Source organism: Bombina bombina, unplaced genomic scaffold (genome assembly GCF_027579735.1).
Source record: "Bombina bombina isolate aBomBom1 unplaced genomic scaffold, aBomBom1.pri scaffold_867, whole genome shotgun sequence".
NCBI lineage: Eukaryota > Metazoa > Chordata > Amphibia > Anura > Bombinatoridae > Bombina > Bombina bombina.
Genome location: NW_026512860.1, coordinates 795 through 26,223, shown reverse-complemented (window position 1 = coordinate 26,223; position 25,429 = coordinate 795). Strand labels below are relative to the sequence as shown.

The following is a 25,429-nucleotide window of genomic DNA, read 5'->3' as shown; positions in this document are numbered from 1 at the left end:
ATGTACTGTGCCTTTAAGAAGCACAGAAGATCTATGACAGTTGAAAATTAATAAATTTAAACAGTTATAGCCTCAATCCTTGTAAACAACACAACTTTAGCAAAGGTTTAATCCCATTAGCAAAGATAACAAATTCTGAAAGCAGGAAACAAATTACAGAATAAACGTCTTTTATCTCAGTCAAACTATAATTCTCACAGCTCTGCTGAGAGAAATTACCTCCCTCAAAATAAGTTTTGAAGACCCCTGAGCTCTGTAGAGATGAACCGGATCATGCAGGGAATACAATGAGTTGCTGACTGAAATATTTGATGCGTAGTAAAAGCGCCAAAAAACGGCCCCTCCCCCTCACACACAGCAGTGAGGGAGAACAGAAACTGTCAGAAAACAGATTAAGCAACTGCCAAGTGGAAAAATAGTGCCCAAACATTTATTCACACAGTACCTCAGCAAATGAAAACGATTTTACATTCCAGCAAAAACGTTAAACATAATCTCTAGTTATTAAACAGCTTTATGTATTTCTTACAGTGTAATTCTAGTGAAGTACCATTCCCCAGAATACTGAAGTGTAAAGTATACATACATGACATTATATCGGTATGGCAGGATTTTCTCATCAATTCCATTGTCAGAAAATAAAAACTGCTACATACCTCTATGCAGATTCATCTGCCCGCTGTCCCCTGATCTGAAGTTTACCTCACTCCTCAGATGGCCGAGAACAGCAATATGATCTTAACTACTCCGGCTAAAATCATAGCAAAACTCTGGTAGATTCTTCTTCAAACTCTGCCAGAGAGGTAATAACACACTCCGGTGCTATTTTAAAATAACAAACTTTTGATTGAAGATATAAAACTAAGTATAATCACCATAGTCCTCTCACACATCCTATCTAGTCGTTGGGTGCAAGAGAATGACTGGGAGTGACGTAGAGGGGAGGAGCTATATGCAGCTCTGCTGGGTGAATCCTCTTGCACTTCCTGTTGGGGAGGAGTAATATCCCAGAAGTAATGATGACCCGTGGACTGATCACACTTAACAGAAGAAATCTAAGCATGCTGGTTCTGTTAGTTTTTTCCAGCTATTTATAAATTGAACAAAATATTTGTAGCTAGAACAACACATCTCCTATTAAATATTTTTAGAGATAATACAATAAATCTTCAATTTTATGGACAAATTACCTTTGAAATATCAGCAACTGGCTCATACACAGCATTTAAAATGTCAGATTCTTGTAAACTCACTTCTGATTGACTTTCAGACAAATCACTGTTAAGAGGGAAACATAAAAGTTAGACATGACAATAAGAGAAACAGATTTATAACAAGAACTATTATAATAAACAAGGGCCATCCAAACTAAGAACTGGGGGCTTTGTCACTTCATGCACGTATTCTCTGAGCATCCAATCTCTGTTGCTGCAGGTACATGTAGATAAGTGGCACATTGTTTGCTTAAATGAAGTATATACCTTTTGATTAACATAATTTAAAAAAATGTGTTCCCCAGCTATGCCTGTAAAAAGTGTACTACTGATAGCTTACTCCTTATAGAGTGAAATTGGTGGGTTAGAATCAGCAACACTCACCTTGAATGATTTTAAAAGTGCTACTTTTTAGATTACTCATTTATCAAGCAAAAATGCAGTATGTAAAATGTTTTATATATGTAACAGAAAACTGGATTTGTTTATCACCTTCAAGTATATATGCATGCTTAAATAAATTAGTAATGATAACATTATATTTGAGTCCTAAAATATTAAATATAGTTCTAATTATGAAAAACTTATTTTTTTAAATTACTTTATAAGCTTCAAAATGGAACAAATGTGTCATTTTCAGAAGAAATATGAATAAGTAACTAATTTTTACTATGTATACAGAATAATTCCTTAAAATATCCTTGGATAATAGAACATTTAGTTCATTTAAACAGTGAATATGAAAACATAATCCACACTTAACAAAAAGCAAAAGTCCTTCCCTCTCACTTCCTATAATCTAATTTGTTAAAGGGACAGTCTACTCCAAAATGTTATGTTTAAAAAGATAAACACTTTATTATCCATTCCCACGGTTCTATTAACCTCTTTTTACCTCTGTGATTACCTTGCATCTAAGCCTCTGCAGTGCTATTTACAGACTTGCATTTTAGCTAATTAGTGCTTACTCATGAATAACTCCATGGGAGTGAGCACAATGTTATCTATATGGCACACATGATCAAGCAGTGTCTTGCTGTGAAAAGCTATAAAAATGCCCTGAGATAAAGGTGGCCTGCAAGGGCTAAAAAACAGACATTCGGAGGTTTAAAGGTTATAAAGTATATTAATATAACAATGTTGGTTACGCAAAGCTGGGGAATGGGTAGTAAAGGCACTATGGGCTAGATTTATCAACGCTGAGGCGTACAGGGGCGCGTATAAGCACCCTTGTACGCCTCAGCTCGCCTGTGGCGGGGCGAAATTACCCGCAGGTAATTAACATTGCACACGAGCACAATTTTGCGCTCGCGTGCAATCCCGCCACCTGCCCGCGCACAGCCAATCACGCGCGGGCAGGAGCTGTCAATCTCCTCGGTCGGACTCGACCGAGGAGATTGAATTTCGCCACAATAGAGGTGGCATAGATGTTAGGGAAGCAGCGGTCTGGTGACCGCTACTTGATAAATCCCGGCAAGCAAGTTCTTGAGAGAACTTGCTGCCGTAGGGGCTTAATAAATCTAGCCCTATGTATCTATTTAAATAACACAAATTTTGGAGTAGACTGTCCCTTTAACATAGCAAAAATAAAATGACATAAATATGCATTAAAACAGCAGATCTGTATAGTCTTGAAAGTCTTGATCAGTAGGTTTAATCTTTGAAAATAGGCATTTACCTAAATTGTGGAGAGCTGTCACTGACATTCTGAAGTTGTCCTTGTAAATGAATTATCTCTGTAGTGTATCGTTCTTCCTTTTCCTTTAACTGTTGCTGGAAGTAGAATCTTAAGTGTTCAATTTCTTGAGAATGTTTTTGTTCAAGCTGTGTTCTTTGCTGGCTGAACTCGATCTTAAGTTTCTCAATCTCGTCTGATAGAAATTGTGTGCCGGACAGTGGTTCTTGAACATCTTATAAGAGAAATTAAAACGCAATTAAGTGTGGCAGCATGAATGCCTCTTCATATAAAATAAAGGACAAGGAATAAAACTAAACATTGTGTTGCTTGACATAAATAGGTAACATAGGCAATGCCTGTCAATGTGCTCTCAACATACCATCAGATGTAGTCTGTGAATGAAGCAGCAAATGCCTAACATTAGCAATATCAATGTTTTCTTTGGTAGTTTGAAGCTCTTCAACCTGAAAAAAAGGGCAATTTTATTTATTTATTTAGTATATTGATAAGTCTGTTTCTTTAGGTAAACAAAATTAATGAGTTGTGCCATATATATTTAGATGGTAGAAAATTACTAGATACCAAAAGCAGCCTTAGACCCAATCAACTAAATTCATGTTTTATCAGAACTCTGCACTCCACCATAGCCACTCTATGTGTCACCTCCCTGTTGTGATTGGTCAGTTCCTTTTTAAATGTAAAAAGCGCAATTTTAAATACATACTCTTTTTACATCGCCTCATGAAGAAGCCCGACCGCAGATCGGGTGAAACGCGTTAGGCTATACATGAGCCAGTGAACGACCAGCTGCCCAGACTCTCTACCCACGGCAAACAGTGCATGAATTCCAGATATCGTGCCTGACAAACTCCATCTCAGCCCGGTGTGGAGGACTAGCAGCTGTGCAAACACAGTGCTCACCTTGATGTGCTTTAATCACTTGCAAATCTTGTGTTATTTTTTATGTGTGTATCCATTTGTAATAAAAAACTTCACTTGAGTCTGGCCCTGTGCGCCTCTTTCTCTTTTACATGGTACCATATCCGAGCTGAGGGTATCACACAGATTACACCAGCCTAAGAGTATTCTGGCAAGGCGCCTTGGAGTGCTGGTTTCTGATTATGTCTTGGCTCACAAACTAGAGACTGGTTTAATTGTTCAAAAATAAGTATTTTTTATACACCCTCAATACAAGGTGGACTATTTATTGCTGCTCAAGAAGTTTGTTTACTTTCGTTTAGCAACACAGTTGCAATCCTATCAGTTGTAATAACGAAAAGTATCAACTATTATTTAGTCATTATATCATCCAACCCTAACATCAACTTTATCTCAACATCAACTTTATTCATCCATTGGACATTATTATTGTTTTTACATTATGAACATTCAGCCACAATTGTGATGAATTTTGTGATTTTTATGTTTTTTAACAAAGGTTTTTGATAACAATATACATTTTTTATTTTTTTATTTTTTATATTTACATTTTTTCTCAGGGTGGTATTCTAGCAAGACAAATTATACTATATATTCATTTCTTTTTAAATATGTATTATTTATGTTATATGTAAGTTATATTTTATGAAATTTCATTAGGGAGACGTCCCTTGCATTTTATTGTGATTCATTGTAGTAAAATCTTTTTTTAATTTCCTCACTTTGTTGATCTATTTTTATACTTAATTTTTATACTTAATATTTACAGATTAAGTGTGTTGATTTCCCTGGCTATTAGCGCCCTCTCATTCTTTTGTCTTTTTTGTCTGCTGTTGTGGCCATTTTGGAGAGGTGGTCAGGGAGTGGCTTGGAAAATCTTTAGACTTTTTAAGCGCTGTATATTTTTTCTTTCAATTCTATTTCTGGAAGACCCAACATCTGAACAATCTGAAAAAAACACATCTGGATGGAGTGACCCCCGAATGTAAAGTCTGACGGCTGAGATAATCCGCTTCCCAATTGTCTACACCTGGGATATGTACCGCAGAAATTAGACAAGAGCTGGATTCCGCCCAAGCAAGTATCCGAGATACTTCTTTCATAGCTAGGGGACTGCGAGTCCCACCCTGATGATTAACATATGCCATAGTTGTGACATTGTCCGTCTGAAAACAAATGAATGGTTATATCTTCAATAGAGGCCAAACCTGAAGAGTCCTGAAAATAGCAGAGTTCTAAAATATTGATTGGTAACCTTGCCTCTTGAGATTTCCAAACCCCTTGAACTATACGGCGGTGGTCTAATCCCCAAGTCAGAGACAGTCGAACATAGGGATTTAAGGATATTAATTGTGATATCTTTGTATAATCCCTGCACCATTGATTCAGCATACAAAGCTGGAGAGGTCTCATATGAAAACGAGCAAAGGGGATTGCGTCCGATGCTGCAGTCATGAGACCTAAAACTTCCATGCACAAAGCCACTGAAGGAAATGACTGAGACTGAAGGTTCCAACAAGCTGAAACCAATTTTATTTGTCTTTTTCTGTTAGAGACAGAGTCATGGACACTGAAGCTATCTGGAAACCTAAAAAGGTGACCCTTGTCTGAGCAATCAAGGACCTTTTTGGTAAATTGATCCTCCAACCATGTCTTTGAAGAAACAACACTAGTTGATTTGTGTGAGATTCTGCAGAATGTAAAGACTGAGCTAGTACCAAGATATCATCCAAATAAGGAAACACCGCAATACCCTGTTCTCTGATTACAGAGAGTAGGGCACCGAGAACCTTTGAAAAAATTAATGGAGCTGTTGCTAGGCCAAATGGAAGAATGACAAATTGATAATGCTTGTCTAGAAAAGAGAATCTCAGCAACCGATAGTGATCTGGATGAATCGGAATGTGAAGATATGCATCCTGTAAGTCTATCATGGACATATAATGACCTTGCTGAACAAAAGGCAGAATAGTCCTTATAGTCACCATTTTGAAAGTTGGCACTCTTACAAAATGGTTCAAAATTTTCAGCTCCAGAACTGGCCTGAATAAATTTTCTTTCTTTGGGACAATGAATAGATTTGAATAAAACTCCAGACCCTGTTCCTGAAACGGAACTGGTATAATTACCCCTGAAAGCTCTAGATCTGAAACACACTTCAGAAAAGCCTGGGCCTTCACTGGATTTGCTGGAATGTGTGAGAGAAAAAATCTTCTCACAGGAGGTCTCATTCTGAATCCTATTCGATACCCTTGAGAGACAATGCTCTGAATCCAATGATTTTGGACAGAATCTGCCTAAATGTTCTGGAAAAAGTTTAATCTGCCCCCCACCAGCTGAACTGGAATGAGGGCCGCACCATTATGCAGACTTGGGGGCTGGCTTTGGTTTATTAAAAGGCCTGGATTTATTCCAACATGAAGAAGGCTTCCAATTGGAACCAGACTCCTTGGGGGAAGGATTTGGTTTCTGTTCCTTATTCTGTCGAAAGGAACGAAAACGATTAGAAGCTTTAGATTTACCTCAAGGTAAAAAAAACCTCCCTTACCCCCAGTGACAGTTGAAATAATGGAATCCAACTGAGAACCAAATAAATTGTTACCTTGGAAAGAAAGAGATAGTAATCTAGACTTAGATATCATGTCAGCATTCCAATATTTGAGCCACAATGCTCTTCTAGCTAAAACAGCTAAAGACATAGATTTAACATCAATTATGATGATATCAAAAATAGCATCACAGATAAAATGATTAGCATGCTGAAGCAAGCGAACAATGCTAGAAAAATCAGAATATGTTTCCTGTTGTGCTAAGCTTTCCAACCAGAAGGTTGATGCAGCTGCAACATCAGCTATAGAAAGTGCAGGCCTGAGAAGATAGCCAGAAAATAAATAAGCTTTCCTTAGATAAGATTCAAGCTTCCGATCTAAAGGATCCTTAAATGAAGTACTATCTTCCATAGGGATAGTAGTACGTTTGGCAAGAGTAGAAATAGCCCCATCAACTTTAGGGATTTTTTCCCAAAACTCCAATCTGGCTGCTGGTAAAGGATACAACTTTTTAAACCTAGAAGAAGGAATAAAAGAATTACCAGGCCTATTTGATTCCTTTGAAATCATATCAGAAATTTCATCAGGAACTGGAAAAACCTCTGGAGTAACCACAGGAGGTTTATAAACAGAATGTAAACGTTTACTAGTTTTAATATCAAGAGGACTAGTCTCCTCAATACCCAAAGTAATTAACAAGGAATTAATATATTCCATCTTAAAGAGATAAGTAGATTTGTCAGTGTCAATATCTGAGGTAGGATCTTCTAAATCAGATAGATCCTCATCAGAGGAGGATAATTCAGTATGTTTTCGGTCATTTGAAAATTCACCATTTTTATGAGAAGTTTTAAAAGACCTTTTACGTTTATTAGAAGGCAAAATGGCAGACAAAGCCTTCTGAATCTCATCAGCAATAAAATCTTTTATATTCACAGGGATATCATGTACATTAGATGTTGAAGGAACAACAGGCATAGTACTAGTACTGATGGATACATTCTCTGCATGTAAAAGCTTATCATGACAACTGTTACATACTACAGCTGAAGATATAGATGCTGAATTATCATATGTCTGTCGGACCTGATCCGACAGTGCGGATCAGGTCCGACAGACATTGCTGAATGCGGAGAGCAATACGCTCTCCGTATTCAGCATTGCACCAGCAGCTCACAAGAGCTGCTGGTGCAATGCCGTCCCCTGCAGGGAGGTGTCAATCAACACGATCATACTCGATTGGGTTGAATTGCGGTGATTCCTGTCCGCCTGCTCAGAGCAGGCAGAGTTATGGAGCAGCGGTCTTTAGACCGCTGCTCCATAACTTGTGTTTCTGGTGAGTCTCGCTAGAAACACGGCCCTCAAGCTCCATACGGAGCTTGATAAATGAGCCTCCTTATCTCCATTAACTTACAACAGATACACTTATCTTTGGTAGAACTGTTATCAGGCAGCAGGAATCCAACAGTGGTTTCTGAGACAGGATCATATAAAGCAAAATTATCAATTTCCTTATATGGCAGTTTCAGGAATGGGAAAAAAATGCAAACAGCATAGCCCTCTGAGCATAGAAAAAGGCAAGAGGCATATAGGAAGTGGGGTTTAAATAATAAAATTATTTGGCGCCAAGTATGACGCGCAACGCAAAACAAAACATTTTTGGCGCTAACAACATCTGGAAATGACTCAACTTGCGTCATAGCAGACGCAACCTTGTGCAAGGAAGCCTGCCATCAACCAAGACGCCGGAAATGTCGAATTTGCATCACCAAACCTAATATATCTCTCTCCTTCAGCTTGATATGAAATATATCCTCTCCCAGAACCCACAGAAAATACAAAGATTTTTACACTCAGCTGTTTCAATTGCCCTAACTTACAACAGCTTGATTTGAAATATATCCTCTCCCAGAACTCACAGAAAATACAAAGATTTTTACACTCGGCTATTTCAACTGCCCTGTGCTAACTTACAACAGGTAGCATTCTGGAAAACAGTTTCTTCATTATATTTTACCTACCAAGTTGTTTTTATTGTATGTGTTTGTATATTTAGTGGTAATTCCTTTTGTTTTGTTTTTATTTTAAATGTATATATTACCATGACTTTGTAATTACAGGCTGTGCTAATCATAATTTACCTCTAGCTCATTGCATATTTTATCGACTTTATGTCTGCCATTATGTTAAGTTAGTTTATGCAGCTCTGGCCCATATATCTGTCTATTTGTTTAATGGTTTTATTTCACCCCTTGTATACCTCAGTCTCAGTCTTATCTCTGTAATATATTGATGTTTTGTTTCTGCATGAACGATCCTTAGCTCAAATGTCCATAAATGCACCCTCCCACTCCTTTAAAACACTTTTGCTGGCCCATCATTAACCTAATATATCTCTCTCCTTCAGCTTGATTTTAAATATATCCTCTCCCAGAACTCACAGAAAATACTAAGATTTTTACACTCAGCTGTTTCAACTGCCCTCTGCTAACTTACAACAGGTAGCCTTCTGGAAAACAGCTTCCCTCCCACCCTACCCCAAGCTCATTTCCTCATTTATAGATAGTCTCCCACACAACTTTCACTCACCTGAACTGACAAGTGCAAACACTGATCAGCACATCCTTCCATTGCCTTAACCCTATAGAATACACTGTACTTTTGTAATATTATGTTTCATATACCTTTTGTTCCCTTATGCAATTGTTACAGTAATTCTGTGTCTTATGTTTTTAACTGGTTCCCAATTTTGTAAAAATGCTCAATATATTCATATTCCTTTTTGCTACCCTTTGTCTCTATAACTACACTATTCAATTACTCCTCCCTCTCCACCTGCACTGTTCATTAGCCCATCTCTCTTAAACTCACCTTACTTTTGTACTCATGAACTTTACCTATTCCTAAACACTCTCTCTCCCCCCTGCAGCTCATCTCAAAAGCAGTCTCACTACTGCAAATCTGTATCTCATCTCATGTCACTCTCCCTCTTGATTCTACTTACTGCTGGTGACATCTCCCCTAAACCTGGTCCCCAACCACTGACAAGCCGTGCACATCCATGTGTACCATCCCATAGACTCAGATTCCTCTTGCATCAAAAGCCACTACCCCTTTCACTTGTGCACTCTGGAACTCTCACTCTGTTTGCAACAAGCTCACTTCTATACATGACCTCTTCATCTCCCGCTCCCTCAACCTTCTGGCCCTAACAGAAACCTGGCTCTCTCCCCTAGACACAGCATCCACTGCTGCTCTGTCACATGGGGGTCTCCACTTCAAACACACTCCTAGGTCTGGTAATAGACAAGGAGGTGGTGTAGGTATTTTACTTTCCTCTCGTTGCACCTTTCAACAAATACATCCCATCTCTTCCCTCACTTTTCCCCCTGGCTCCTCAACTCAGTTTCTAGATCACTTGGCTGCCTGGCTACCTTATTTCCTTTCCTCAGACACCCCTGCCCTCATTCTTGGCGACTTCAACATCCCCCTTAACAATCCCACTGCCTCATCTGCTAAACAACTTCTGCAACTCACTTCCTCTTTCGGTCTGTCACAATGGACTGATTCTCCCACTCACAAAGACGGTCACTCTCTTAACCTGATCTTTAGCTATCGATGCACTCTCTCAAACTTCTCAAACTCCACTTTTCCTCTTTCTGACCACCATCTCCTTACTTGCAACATATCATCCCTTCTTACAACTCTCCCTCCTTCTACTCCTCACACCAAACTTCACAGAAGCATTATGTCTTTAGATCAGCAACAACTTGCTAATTCCCTTAAACCGCTCCTCTCATCCTTCTCCTCCTTTTCCTGCCCTGAACAATCTATCTGCCACTATAATTCCACCCTTATATTCATCCTTGACAATCTCGCCCCTCTTACCATTGCTTGGAAATCACACACTCATCCTCAGCCCTGGCATACTCCTCTGACACAGTACCTACGCAGATGTTCCCGTACTGCTGAACGGCACTGGAGAAAATCACGGAGTTCAGCTGATTTTCTTCATTACAAATTCATCTTGAACTCTTACTATTCTGCCCTTAATCTCCACAAGCAACACTACTTCTCTACTCTTATCTCTAATCTTTCTTCAAACCCAAAACGTCTGTTCTCCACTTTCAATGCTCTCCTCCGCCCTCCCCCACTTCCTAATACAACTTCTCTGTCAGCTCAAGACACTGCCAGTCACTTCATTAACAAAATTGACTCCATCAGAAATGAAATCAGCTCTCAACATAATTCCATTCTCTCCCCCCCTCAAACGCTCTCACTCAATCACAACCCTCATAACCTGAAACTTAGTTCATTCTCCCCTGTTACTGAGGAAGAAGTTTCGGCACTTATACTGCGCTCTCACCTCACTACCTGTCCCCTTCACCCTATCCCCTCACAGCTACTCCCCTCCCTCTCTGCTACCCTTACCCCTATACTAACACACATTTTCAACCTCTCCCTCAGCACTGGTACATTTCCCTCATCAATGAAACATGCACTGGTCACACCTATCCTCAAAAAACCTTCCCTTGATCCTACCTCCCCATCCAACTACCGCCCTATTTTCCTCCTCCCTCTTGCCTCAAAGCTTCTCGAAAAACTAGTATATGCACGCCTATCCCATTTCCTTACGTTAAACTCCCTTCTTAACCCGGTGCAATCTGGATTTTGTTTCTATCACTCCACAGAGACAGCTATTGTTAAGGTTACCAACGACCTACTTACAGCAAAATTAAAAGGCCACTTCTCTCTGCTTATCCTCCTTGATCTGTCCGCAGCCTTTGAACTCTCGACCACCCTCTTTTGCTCCAAACCCTCCAATCCTTCGGCATCTGTGACACAGCCCTTTTGTGGCTCTCGTCCTACCTGTCAAACCGTACCTTTAGTGTAGCCTTCTCTAGGGCCTCCTCTGCCCCGTCACCACTTTCTGTTGGAGTACCGCAAGGCTCTGTCCTCGGTCCCCTTCTCTTCTCAATCTATACGTCATCACTAGGTTCCCTAATTAAGTCCCACGGTTTCCAATATCATTTGTATGCCGATGACACCCAAATCTACTTCTATGCACCAGACCTATCTCCTTCCTTGCTAACCCGTGTCACTAACTGTCTTTCTCACATCTCTTCCTGGATGTCCTCTCACTACCTCAAGCTAAATCTCTCCAAAACTGAGCTCAGCATTTTACCCCCTTCTTCCAAAATCTCCACCGCCAATATCTCTATAACCGTCGACAACTCCATCATTATCCCTACCCCGCATGCCCGATGTCTCGGGGTCACATTTGACTCAGATCTTTCCTTCACTCCTCACATTCAGTCCTTGGCTAAAGCCTGCCGCTTCCACCTTAAAAACATCTCCAAAATTAGACACTTCCTTACACAAGACACAACTAAGATATTAATCCACTCTCTCATTCTTTCCCGCCTTGATTACTGCAACTCTGTCCTCTCTGGTCTCCCCACCTGCCGCCTAGCTCCTTTACAATCCATAATGAATACCTCTGCCAGACTCATCTTCCTTACACGTCGCTCTTCATCTGCTGCTCCTCTCTGCCAATCCCTTCACTGGCTTCCTCTTGTCTCTAGGATCAAACACAAAATTCTCACTCTGACATACAAAGCCCTCAACTGCACTGCTCCCCCCCTATATCTCAGACCTTGTCTCCAGATACTCTCCCTCCCGTCCCCTTCGCTCTGCTCATGACCTCCTACTCTCCTCCTCTCTGGTTACCTCATCGCACTCCCGTTTACAGGACTTCTACAGACTGGCTCCCATCTTGTGGAACTCTCTGCCTCGCCCCACAAGACTCTCCCCTAGTTTTGAAAGCTTCAAGCGCTCCCTAAAGACTCTACTGTTCAGCCATGCATACAACCTATGCTAACCTTACTTTATACCAGTTCCACTCCTCCATTGCTATCCCCTGAAGCCCCTTAAGTCCAGCTGTTTGTAGATCACCTTCTTAAGAGCTGATTACAACAGTGCAACTCTTGGCAGGGCCCTCTACCCATTTGATCCCTTTAATTGTTTTGTTGTTCTACCCTCTGTTTACAGCGCTGTGGAATCTGTTGGCGCTCTACAAATAACCAATAACCAAACGTACCTTCGCACCAAAAGAATTCTAGCACCAAGAATGATGCAATAAATATCAGCATTTTGCAGCCTCGCAAGCCTAAATTTTGCCCGCAAAAATTAATGAAAACTGTCAATTTTGAAGAAAAGACTATACCCCAGGTAAGAAAAAATAACTTTCTAAATATGTTTTTCCCAATTTTGAAACTGCAAAAGGAAATATACATAAACCTGACTCATGGCAAGTATAAGTACAATAGATATATATTTAGAACTTTACATTAATACATAAAGTGCCAAACCATAGCTGAGAGTGTCTTTAAGAAATAAAAACATACTTACCGAAAGACACCCATACACATATAGCAGATAGCCAAACCAGTACTGAAACAGTTATCAGTAGAGGTAATGGAATATGAGAGTATATCGTCGATCTGAAAAGGGAGGTAGGAGATGAATCTCTACGACCGATAACAGAGAACCTATGAAAAGATTTCCCGCGAGGAAAATCATAGAATTCAATAGGTGATACTCCCTTCATGTCCTAGGTAACAATAGGTTGAAATAATATGATTTAATACATAAGATAAAAAGGTTGGTACATTTAAAATTATACAACAATTAGTCATGGATCCATGTTACACTTTAAAATATATATTGAAACACTAGCAACAATTTAAAAATGCTTGTAGAACAATAAATAACAACAAAAAAAATCTAACAAATAATGTCTATCGCATAAAACTTAAATTCTAATATGTGAATGCTAGGAGCGCTTATGCACACTCTATTTATAAAAACAATGGGTTACAATGCACAGGTGGATAGATTCCAGGTTGCTTGAAACCGGTGGGTGTGAAATGTAAGTGGCTCCGAATTGGGGTTTTGCCTATGTGTTTATCCAAAATTGTGTAAATCCTAACAGGTGGACAAAAAAATGTTACAGGAATGTCTAGAACCTGAATTCAAAATATAAGACCTGAAGTTGTGCCTATGTGTTTATCCAAAAAGGGTGTAAATCCTAACAAGTGAAAAATGTGAGAAAAATATTGCAGGGGTGTGTGAACCTTATTTTCAAAATAAACAATGAATTCAAAATAAAATGATATACAAGTGAATTTTTGACAAATCAACTAATGCATACATAAAGCATAAATAGAACCAAAAAAAAACATAAACAAAAAAACAACAGCGCAACTTTAACGTGTGTTCAAATGTGTTTCTGCTTGCAAACTGTGATGTGAACAAATATCTATTATAAACACTGAATAGTGGCAAAACTTTGTGATTGGATTAAAATTGAACACAGGCTCTAAATTGATACCCTAAAATACAAATCTAAAGGGCTCAGAGTTGCTGAGCTAGATATAAGGGACTTGCTCAAAGAGCCTCGAGATGTTAATTAAAAGAGACCATATAACAACATTGGGTTAAAAAACAGATGATATAACATAAAATGCTTAAAAGTCCAAATAAATATTCAAATTGGATAATAAGAATCTTGCTATAGTCTGTCTCAATATGGATCCCAACTGCTGATTATGTAGAAATCTTCTTGGGCGGTAGTTAACAAATAATTCCAACTTGCAATGTTGTCCCTTACCTGCCAAAAAAGGAAAGGCAAACAATAGTGCAGATGGCTTCTTAATGTGATCACAATTAAAATACTCCTTACCAGTCAACCGGTTTCGGTCTCCACTGACCTTTCTCAAGACTGGTTTGAGGACCTAGACTGTTATATACCTTGCTGATTAACAGGTGAAATTAACACCTGTGTAGTAGAACAGGATGTGAAAACAACAATTTTTTCTTTTTCTCCTGGGTTAGAGAGAACATAGCAAAGCTTTTAGTTACCAATGCAATTTGCTTGTTTTTTTAGAATCAGCTAAAATAATATGAGCATTGTCAAAAAATAAGAGTCCAATTATGTAGATATGTTTATAAAAAAATTACCGTTTAAAACACTTTGTGAAATGTCAAAAAAATTTGTCAAAAAAATTGTCCGTTTAAAACACTTGTAAAATGTCCATTTAAAACATCTGTTTCTATATTTATACTTTCTTAATAAATGATCAAACTTTATGATGCATATTGGGTTATTATTTACTACTGCATATATTGTATTCTTGTGGAATTATTTATGTATATATTGGCCATGTTGTAATACCTAGCACTCATAGGTTCTAATTTGAGGGCTCAAGCCAGAATGTATGTGCTATTGGCTGATTTAGGGGTGTGTTAAATTCCTGCAATCTGATTGCTTGACTGTGTTTAATGTGCTTCCTTAGCACTATAGACAAGCTGTAAAAGCCTTGACAAAACAAACAAACCAAATTTCTTACATCCTTGCTTCCCTCATAAATAATCATTCGCTATGATCATTATTTAACAGAGGGATTCTAGTTTCTATGTATGAAGCGCATAGCTGCTAAATGATATTTCGAATAGGGTATAATATATTTTATATATGACAAAGCTTAACAATTTCAGGCAGAGTGTAGTGTGTTTAATGTACAACTTAAGGTTAAAATTACATACTGGAATGAAAATCGTGTTTCTGACTGACCTATTATGATTATGTGATTTCCTTCAGGTTAACATACTGTTTAAGACAAAAAAGCAGAGACAGAAAACAAAAAAAAAACACAAAAATAAATTTAACAAATCTTGTGCTTTTAACATATAGAGTAAACGGAGAGAGATACACATTTACAACTCAAATCTAAGGTTTGTTTACTCTCTTTTATTGCTACGGTATTTGAAACTGACCATAGGTCCCTTGGAAATCTGTTTAAGGTAGGGATTGCTTGTATTGTTCTATATACAATATGCAAATGGTCTAGACTACTTGTTAATTCTATTAGTTTGGGAGCTGATATGGTTCTGACTGCAATACTCATAATGGATAGAGGATAAGTATTTCCTCTAAACTAAACTTAGATATCCAAACCTGGTGAAGAGAAAATATACATAGAAAATATATATAAAAATAAAGTATATATATGATTAAAACTATCTTCTGACGTCACTTGCATATTATTATTACTGTTTGTTAGATCCAAAGCAAAACTAGTCTCATAATTGATACTTCTATCTTTCATAAATGAGGAAATTCTAGATTGGTTACAACTTTAGGGTCTCTATTGGCTATACTACACATGTCTTAGGTGTGGACTACAAATAGGATTGTTATAAAGCAGCTAAATAGAAGATTAAATAGCAGTTCAAATATAGATATAATTGAAGTATAAGTCCTGTTGTAATTCCCACAGATTAATTGGTGTTTATATCCTCTAGAATTATCATATAACTAAAGGATTATATCAATACTTAAAAAGGCAGCTTCTCATAAAGGGAACAGGGTAGGCAGAGTTTCTATGACCTTACGGGCAGGTCTAATCATTATTAAGTTATTATTATTTATATTTATATTTTAAGAGATAGGTGAAAGGATTTTTTTTTTTTTAAATATATATGGATCCAAATTCAGAAGTCACTTGTAATAAGGGGCTAGTAAGATAAAACAAATCCCTTCCTAGTTATGACTCTTTTTAGTTGAGGTTTAGGAGATGAGACAGGTCCTCTTTGTTATTTAAGCCTTTTGGGTGCAAGCAATCTAGATGGAAAATCCATTTTGATTCCTCCGTTAATAACCTCTTCTCATGGTTGCCCCCTCTCCAGTTTCTTGGTACTTTTTGAATCCCTATATACTTTACAGTATTAATGTCACCTTGGTGCTTCTCAGAAAAATGTTTATATAAAGGACTATCTTTGTTAAGTTTTTCTATGAATCAGAGGTGTTCACGTATCCTGTCCCTTAGTGGTCTTGACGTCTGTCCAACGTATTGGAGACCAAAGGGACATTGGAGTAGGTAGATCACATTTTTGTCCTGGCACCGGATCAAGTTTTTTATTTTGTACTTCTTTTTGGTGTTAAAAGAATGGAATTCTGCACTTTTTTCTCCACATTTACATGCTTTACATTTGTGGCATGGAAAAAATCCTGCCACATTCTTACCAAATGCATCTTTAAATACTGGAGGTTTCTTCCTCTGTATACTGGGAGCCAGCCTTGTTTTCAGATTTTTTGTCCTTCAATATATAAATCTGGAGTTTTTTGATATTTTGTCTCCCAAAATATCATCATCTTTGAGCATGTTCCAGTGTTTACGGAAAATGTTCTCTATAATTCGACTGTTCTCACTGTATTCAGTAATTAGAGGAATATTAAGGATCTCTGTATTCTCATTCCACTTAATTTTCTCTTTGTAATGTGTCAGATCTTTCCTTTCTATTTGGTCTACTTCTTGTATTTTTTGATCAAGAAAATATTCTTCATATCCTCTCTCTATGAATTTCGACTTGATCACTTGTGCCTGTTCTTTCCACTTAGAGGGATTGGAGCAATTCTTCTTCATTCTTAGAAGTTGTCCCTTCGGGATGTTGTTCTTCCACTTTATGTGATGGCAACTCATCAATTTCAATCCAATCACAAAGTTTTGCCACTATTCAGTGTTTATAATAGATATTTGTTCACATCACAGTTTGCAAGCAGAAACACATTTGAACACACGTTAAAGTTGTGTTGTTGTTTTTTTGTTTATGTTTTTTTTTTTGTTCTATTTATGCTTTATGTTTGCATTAGTTGATTTGTCAAAAATTCACTTGTATATCGTTTTATTTTGAATTCATTGTTTATTTTGAAAATAAGGTTCACACACCCCTGCAATATTTTTCTCACATTTTTTCACTTGTTAGGATTTACACCCTTTTTGGATAAACACATAAGCACAACTTCAGGTCTTATATTTTGAATTCAGGTTCTAGACATTCCTGTAACATTTTTGTGTCCACCTGTTAGGATTTACACAATTTTCGATAAACACATAGGCAAAACCCCAATTCGGAGCCACTTACATTTCACACCCACCGGTTTCAAGCAACCTGGAATCTATCCACCTGTGCATTGTAACCCATTGTTTTATAAATAGAGTGTGCATAAGCGCTCCTAGCATTCACATATTAGAATTTAAGTTTTATGCGATAGACATTATTTGTTAGATTTTTTTTGTTGTTATTTATTGTTCTACAAGGATTTTTAAATTGTTCCTAGTGTTTCAATATATATTTTAAAGTGTAACATGGATCCATGACTAATTGTTGTATAATTTTGAATTCAGGTTCTAGACATTCCTGTAACATTTTTGTGTCCACCTGTTAGGATTTACACAATTTTCGATAAACACATAGGCAAAACCCCAATTCGGAGCCACTTACATTTCACACCCACCGGTTTCAAGCAACCTGGAATCTATCCACCTGTGCATTGTAACCCATTGTTTTATAAATAGAGTGTGCATAAGCGCTCCTAGCATTCACATATTAGAATTTAAGTTTTATGCGATAGACATTATTTGTTAGATTTTTTTTGTTGTTATTTATTGTTCTACAAGGATTTTTAAATTGTTCCTAGTGTTTCAATATATATTTTAAAGTGTAACATGGATCCATGACTAATTGTTGTATAATTTTAAATGTACCAACCTTTTTATCTTATGTATTAAATCATATTATTTCAACCTATTGTTACCTTTGGTATTTGACTATCTGCCCATAGACCCTGCCTACGTTGTTTGGTGCTCTGATATCCAATCTTAAAATTGAATCCACCCTTGGCAACTAGGTGCCAATTTATTAGAGCTGGAGGTCTGTTGCATTATATAGTTGGCGCTTAGATATCACCTTTCCACACATTCACTCCCTTCATGTCCCTCTGATATTCAATGTACTCTGAGAGGAATTGGGCTTCAAAATGCTGAGAAGCGCATATCACAGAAGAAAATCAAGCACAAACTTACTTCACCACCTCCATAGCAGGCAAAGTTTGTAAAACTGAATTGTGGGTGTGGTGAGGGGAGTATTTATAGGCATTTTGAGGTTTGGGAAACTTTGCCCCTCCTGGTAGAACCTATTTGGAGAGAATCGGAAAGGCTTAATTTTTTTTTTTTTTTGCATGAAATGACTGTAAGAAACCTAGGCACAATTAAAGAATGTGTGCCAAGCAGGATGGTCCTCCATATGGTTCTGCTCCGATTGCAAAAAAACTGATTTATCCGTATAAATCAGTGGCTCCCAATCTTTTTCCGGTCGCTACCTCTTGGTTTCATAAACTCATTATCAGTGCCCCCTTAGCTTACCAGTAAAAATATTAAACATTATAAATTTTAAATGACATTTTTGCGCTTCATTTATTCAAATTGTATTGTCTTGATATTGTAATAAAAGCCTTTTAAAGTTGAAAGTCACTGTGCAAAGGTCTTATATATCAAATTTAGGTCTAGCTTAGCACCGATAGTCACAGTGATCACATGTAAAAAATTACAAGTGATTGTTTGTCAACAATGGCTTGTCTTGACCCCTCATTTTATATTAATACATTTTTATTGGGGGGGGGTTACCCCTAAATTTTATTTTTTGCACTTGGATAGTGGTAACGCTGCTAGAAGTAAGTTTTTTGCGCACGTCGTGTAGCACTCGTATTACAAGTTGAAAGTAAACTATTTTCACTTACACGCTAACCCAACGCACGCAAAAAGCCGAAATCTAGAATATTGCATGTGCGATAACCTTTTCCCTGATAGAACACTTGTGCGCAAACCCGATCGCCTATTCTCAAGTGCGCTAACCTGACATGGAGATATGAATATTTTATAACCAATGTTCTTCACATAGAAGAATATGTTCTATTTATTCATAAATACATATATATATATATATATATATATATATATATATATAGATCTGATGTTTTTTTGCAAAACATAATTGTCCAAGAATCAAGCGTTCAATCTCCATACCTTTAAATTTAAGGATTTGAGATCCTGATGGAAAAAAGGACCTTGCAACAGAAGGTCTGGTCTTAGCGGAAGAGTCCACGGATGGCAAGAGGCCATCCGGACAAGATCCGCATACCAAAACCTGTGAGGCCATGCCGGAGCTACCAGCAGAACAAACGAGCATTCCTTCAGAATCTTGGAGATTACTCTTGGAAGAAGAACTAGAGGTGGAAAGATATAGGCAGGATGATACTTCCAAGGAAGTGATAATGCATCCACTGCTTCCGCCTGAGGATCCCGGGATCTGGACAGATACCTGGGAAGTTTCTTGTTTAGATGAGACGCCATCAGATCTATTTCTGGAAGCTCCCACATTTGAACAATATGAAGAAATACCTCTGGGTGAAGAGACCATTCGCCCGGATGCAACGTTTGGCGACTGAGATAATCCGCTTCCCAATTGTCTATACCTGGGATATGAACCGCAGAGATTAGACAGGAGCTGGATTCCGCCCAAACCAGAATTCGAGATACTTCTTTCATAGCCAGAGAACTGTGAGTCCCTCCTTGATGATTGATGTATGCCACAGTTGTGACATTGTCTGTCTGAAAACAAATGAACGATTCTCTCTTCAGAAGAGGCCAAGACTGAAGAGCTCTGAAAATTGCACGGAGTTCCAAAATATTGATCGGTAATCTCACCTCCTGAGATTCCCAAACTCCTTGTGCCGTCAGAGATCCCCACACAGCTCCCCAACCTGTGAGACTTGCATCTGTTGAAATTACAGTCCAGGTCGGAAGAACAAAAGAAGCCCCCTGAATTAAACGATGGTGATCTGTCCACCACGTTAGAGAGTGTCGTACAATCGGTTTTAAAGATATTAATTGAGATATCTTTGTGTAATCCCTGCACCATTGATTCAGCATACAGAGCTGAAGAGGTCGCATGTGAAAACGAGCAAAGGGGATCGCGTCCGATGCAGCAGTCATAAGACCTAGAATTTCCATGCATAAGGCTACCAAAGGGAATGATTGTGACTGAAGGTTTCGACAAGCTGAAATCAATTTTAGACGTCTCTTGTCTGTCAAAGACAGAGTCATGGACACTGAATCTATCTGGAAACCCAGAAAGGTTACCCTTGTCTGAGGAATCAATGAACTTTTTAGTGAATTGATCCTCCAACCATGATCTTGAAGAAACAACACAAGTCGATTCGTATGAGATTCTGCTAAATGTAAAGACTGAGCAAGTACCAAGATATCGTCCAAATAAGGAAATACCACAATACCCTGTTCTCTGATTACAGACAGAAGGGCACAGAGAACCTTTGTAAAAATTCTTGGAGCTGTAGCTAGGCCAAACGGCAGAGCCACAAACTGGTAATGCTTGTCCAGAAAAGAGAATCTCAGGAACTGATAATGATCTGGATGAATCGGAATATGCAGATATGCATCCTGTAAATCTATTGTGGACATATAATGCCCTTGCTGAACAAAAGGCAAGATAGTCCTTACAGTTACCATTTTGAACGTTGGTATCCTTACATAACGATTCAATATTTTTAGATCCAGAACTGGTCTGAAGGAATTCTCCTTCTTTGGTACAATGAAGAGATTGGAATAAAACCCCATCCCCTGTTCCAGAACTGGAACTGGCATAATTACTCCAGCCAACTCTAGATCTGAAACACATTTCAGAAATGCTTGAGCTTTCACTGGATTTACTGGGACACGGGAAAGAAAAAATCTCTTTGCAGGAGGTCTTATCTTGAAACCAATTCTGTACCCTTCTGAAACAATGTTCTGAATCCAAAGATTGTGAACAGAATTGATCCAAATTTCTTTGAAAAAACGTAACCTGCCCCCTACCAGCTGAGCTGGAATGAGGGCCGCACCTTCATGTGGACTTAGAAGCTGGCTTTGCTTTTCTAGAAGGCTTGGATTTATTCCAGACTGGAGATGGTTTCCAAACTGAAACTGCTCCTGAGGATGAAGGATCAGGCTTTTGTTCTTTGTTGAAACGAAAGGAACGAAAACGATTATTAGCCCTGTTTTTACCCTTAGATTTTTTATCCTGTGGTAAAAAAGTTCCTTTCCCACCAGTAACAGTTGAGATAATAGAATCCAACTGAGAACCAAATAATTTGTTACCCTGGAAAGAAATGGAAAGTAGAGTTGATTTAGAAGACATATCAGCATTCCAAGTTTTAAGCCATAAAGCTCTTCTAGCTAAAATAGCTAGAGACATAAACCTGACATCAACTCTGATAATATCAAAAATGGCATCACAGATAAAATTATTAGCATGTTGAAGAAGAATAATAATATTATGAGAATCATGATCTGTTACTTGTTGCGCTAAAGTTTCCAACCAAAAAGTTGAAGCTGCAGCAACATCAGCCAATGATATAGCAGGTCTAAGAAGATTACCTGAACACAGATAAGCTTTTCTTAGAAAGGATTCAATTTTCCTATCTAAAGGATCCTTAAACGAAGTACCATCTGACGTAGGAATAGTAGTACGTTTAGCAAGGGTAGAAATAGCCCCATCAACTTTAGGGATTTTGTCCCAAAATTCTAATCTGTCAGACGGCACAGGATATAATTGCTTAAAACGTTTAGAAGGAGTAAATGAATTACCCAAATTATTCCATTCTCTGGAAATTACTTCAGAAATAGCACCAGGAACAGGAAAAACTTCTGGAATAACCACAGGAGATTTAAAGACCTTATCTAAACGTTTAGATTTAGTATCAAGAGGACCAGAATCCTCAATTTCTAAAGCAATTAGTACTTCTTTAAGTAAAGAACGAATAAATTCCATTTTAAATAAATATGAAGATTTATCAGCATCAATCTCTGAGACAGAATCCTCTGAACCAGAAGAGTCATTAGAATCAGAATGATGATGTTCATTTAAAAATTCATCTGTATAAAGAGAAGTTTTAAAAGATTTTTTATGTTTACTAGAAGGAGGAATAACAGACATAGCCTTCTTGATGGATTCAGAAACAAAATCTCTTATGTTATCAGGAACATTCTGAACATTAGATGTTGATGGAACTGCAACAGGTAATGGTACATTACTAAAGGAAATATTATCTGCATTAACAAGTTTGTCATGACAATTAATACAAACAACAGCTGGAGGAATAGCTACCAAAGTTTACAGCAGATACACTTAGCTTTGGTAGTTCCAGCACCAGACAGCGATTTTCCTGAAGTATCTTCTGACTCAGATGCAACGTGAGACATCTTGCAATATGTAAGAGAAAAAACAACATATAAAGCAAAATTGATCAAATTCCTTAAATGACAGTTTCAGGAATGGGAAAAAATGCCAGTGAACAAGCTTCTAGCAACAAGAAGCAATAAATAATGAGACTTAAATAATGTGGAGACAAAAGCGACGCCCATATTTTTTTTAGCGCCAAATTAGACGCCCACATTATTTGGCGCCTAAATGCTTTTGGCGCCAAAAATGACGCCACGTCCGGAACGCCGACATTTTTTGGCGCAAAAGAACGTCAAAAATGACGCAACTTCCGGCGACACGTATGACGCCGGAAACAGAAAGATTTTTTGCGCCAAAAAAGTCCGCGCCAAGAATGACGCAATAAAATGAAGCATTTTCAGCCCCCGCGAGCCTAACAGCCCACAGGGAAAAAAGTCAAATCTTTAAGGTAAGAAAAATATTTGATTCAAATGCATTATCCCAAATATGAAACTGACTGTCTGAAAATAAGGAATGTTGAACATCCTGAGTCAAGGCAAATAAATGTTTGAATACATATATTTAGAACTTTATTAAAAAAGTGCCCAACCATAGCTTAGAGTGTCACAGAAAATAAGACTTACTTACCCCAGGACACTCATCTACATGTTTGTAGAAAGCCAAACCAGTACTGAAACGAAAATCAGCAGAGGTAATGGTATATTTATAAGAGTATATCGTCGATCTGAAAAGGGAGGTAAGAGATGAATCTCTACGACCGATAACAGAGAACCTATGAAATAGACCCCGTAGAAGGAGATCATTGAATTCAAACAGGCAATACTCTCCTCACATCCCTCTGACATTCACTGCACGCTGAGAGGAAAACCGGGCTCCAACCTGCTGCGGAGCGCATATCAACGTAGAATCTAGCACAAACTTACTTCACCACCTCCATAGGAGGCAAAGTTTGTAAAACTGAATTGTGGGTGTGGTGAGGGGTGTATTTATAGGCATTTTAAGGTTTGGGAAACTTTGCCCCTCCTGGTAGGAATTTATATCCCATACGTCACTAGCTCATGGACTCTTGCTAATTACATGAAAGAAATAGCAGCCAATCCTAACCTATTTCTCACTGTACACAAAAGTCAATACTTTGGTCCTGATGATCTGAAGCTCTCTGGTCTGGCAAGATTATCTAAGAAGTCTCAACAGTACTGCGAGGTCACACAAAGAATTTTAGAAAGGTAAATTTTATCCTGAGAGCTGTTTATCTAGCGACGAAGAGTTCTGGATGTGAAAGAGAGACACATACAAAACAATTCTCAAAAATGGTCCCCAAAGATTTTGTGTGATTTCTCTCCATGTTAGTGAGAATTTTATCATTAACATTTCGGTACCTATCTCTAACATCCACAACTGGGCTGCAGCTACCTTTTGTTTGCATATCTTTTCTTTAGAGAATATATCACGATTCATATTTTTAGCATAAGTGGTAGTTTCTACTGGCAAAAGTAGCTATTTTAAACAACAACATAAAGGTAAACAAGCAATCATGTTCACTCTCATTCCTTTCTTACCTTATCTAGAGAGCTTTGAAGATCCACCATCCACTGGTGTTTTTTCAAAAAAATTTCTAGCAGCATTGTTAAATGTCCATGTACAGCTGTAAAAAAAGAAATACAATGAAATATATAATACAAACATGTAGTAGGATTTAAATGCTAAGGATTGTTTAGTGTAACTATTTCATTTGCAGGATTTTGGAACACAATCTTGGTTACAGAGGTTTTTTTTTTGGCCTCTCTAGGGAGTGTGGCACAGGCACAATTTTTACACAAGAGATGGTTTAATGTCTTTTTTATGCAAAAACATAATTTATGCTTACCTGATAAATTCCTTTCTCCTGTAGTGTGATCAGTCCACGGGTCATCATTACTTCTGGGATATTAACTCCTCCCCAACAGGAAGTGCAAGAGGATCACCCAGCAGAGCTGCTATATAGCTCCTCCCCTCTACGTCACACCCAGTCATTCGACCAAGAACCAACGAGAAAGGAGAAGCTAAAGGGTGCAGTGGTGACTGGAGTATAATTTAAAAATTTAGACCTGCCATAAAAAACAGGGCGGGCCGTGGACTGATCACACTACAGGAGAAAGGAATTTATCAGGTAAGCATAAATTATGTTTTCTCCTGTTAAGTGTGATCAGTCCACGGGTCATCATTACTTCTGGGATACCAATACCAAAGCAAAAGTACACGGATGACGGGAGGGACAGGCAGGATCTTTATACAGAAGGAACCACTGCCTGAAGAACCTTTCTCCCAAAAATAGCCTCCGAAGAAGCAAAAGTGTCAAATTTGTAAAATTTGGAAAAAGTATGAAGCGAAGACCAAGTTGCAGCCTTGCAAATCTGTTCAACAGAGGCCTCATTCTTAAAGGCCCAAGTGGAAGCCACAGCTCTAGTGGAATGAGCTGTAATTCTTTCAGGAGGCTGCTGTCCAGCAGTCTCATAAGCTAAACGTATTATGCTACGAAGCCAAAAAGAGAGAGAGGTAGCAGAAGCTTTTTGACCTCTCCTCTGACCAGAGTAAACGACAAACAGGGAAGACGTTTGTCGAAATTCTTTAGTTGCCTGTAAATAAAATTTTAGGGCACGAACTACATCCAGATTGTGCAGAAGTCGTTCCTTCTTTGAAGAAGGATTTGGACACAAGGATGGAACAACAATCTCTTGATTGATATTCCTGTTAGTGACTACCTTAGGTAAGAACCCAGGTTTAGAACGCAGAACTACCTTATCCGAGTGAAAAATCAAATAAGGAGAATCACAATGTAAGGCTGATAACTCAGAGACTCTTCGAGCCGAGGAAATAGCCATTAAAAATAGAACTTTCCAAGATAACAACTTTATATCAATGGAATGAAG

At 38.1% G+C, this 25,429-nt stretch overlaps 1 protein-coding gene across 1 annotated transcript in view; it reads right to left on the bottom strand.

Moving 5' to 3' along the window:
• The window catches only part of LOC128644556 (A-kinase anchor protein 9-like), a gene marked incomplete at both ends in the record, with an annotated part of 127,610 nt that extends 103,445 nt beyond the window's left edge, over positions 1-24,165 (bottom strand). The window contains 4 exons of the mRNA XM_053697129.1: positions 1,191-1,278; positions 2,893-3,124; positions 3,272-3,356; positions 24,080-24,165. Of these exons, the coding sequence (XP_053553104.1) occupies positions 1,191-1,278; positions 2,893-3,124; positions 3,272-3,356; positions 24,080-24,165 (491 nt within the window). The remainder of the gene's footprint in view (positions 1-1,190; positions 1,279-2,892; positions 3,125-3,271; positions 3,357-24,079) is intronic.
• Between the last annotated feature and the right edge of the window lie 1,264 nt (positions 24,166-25,429).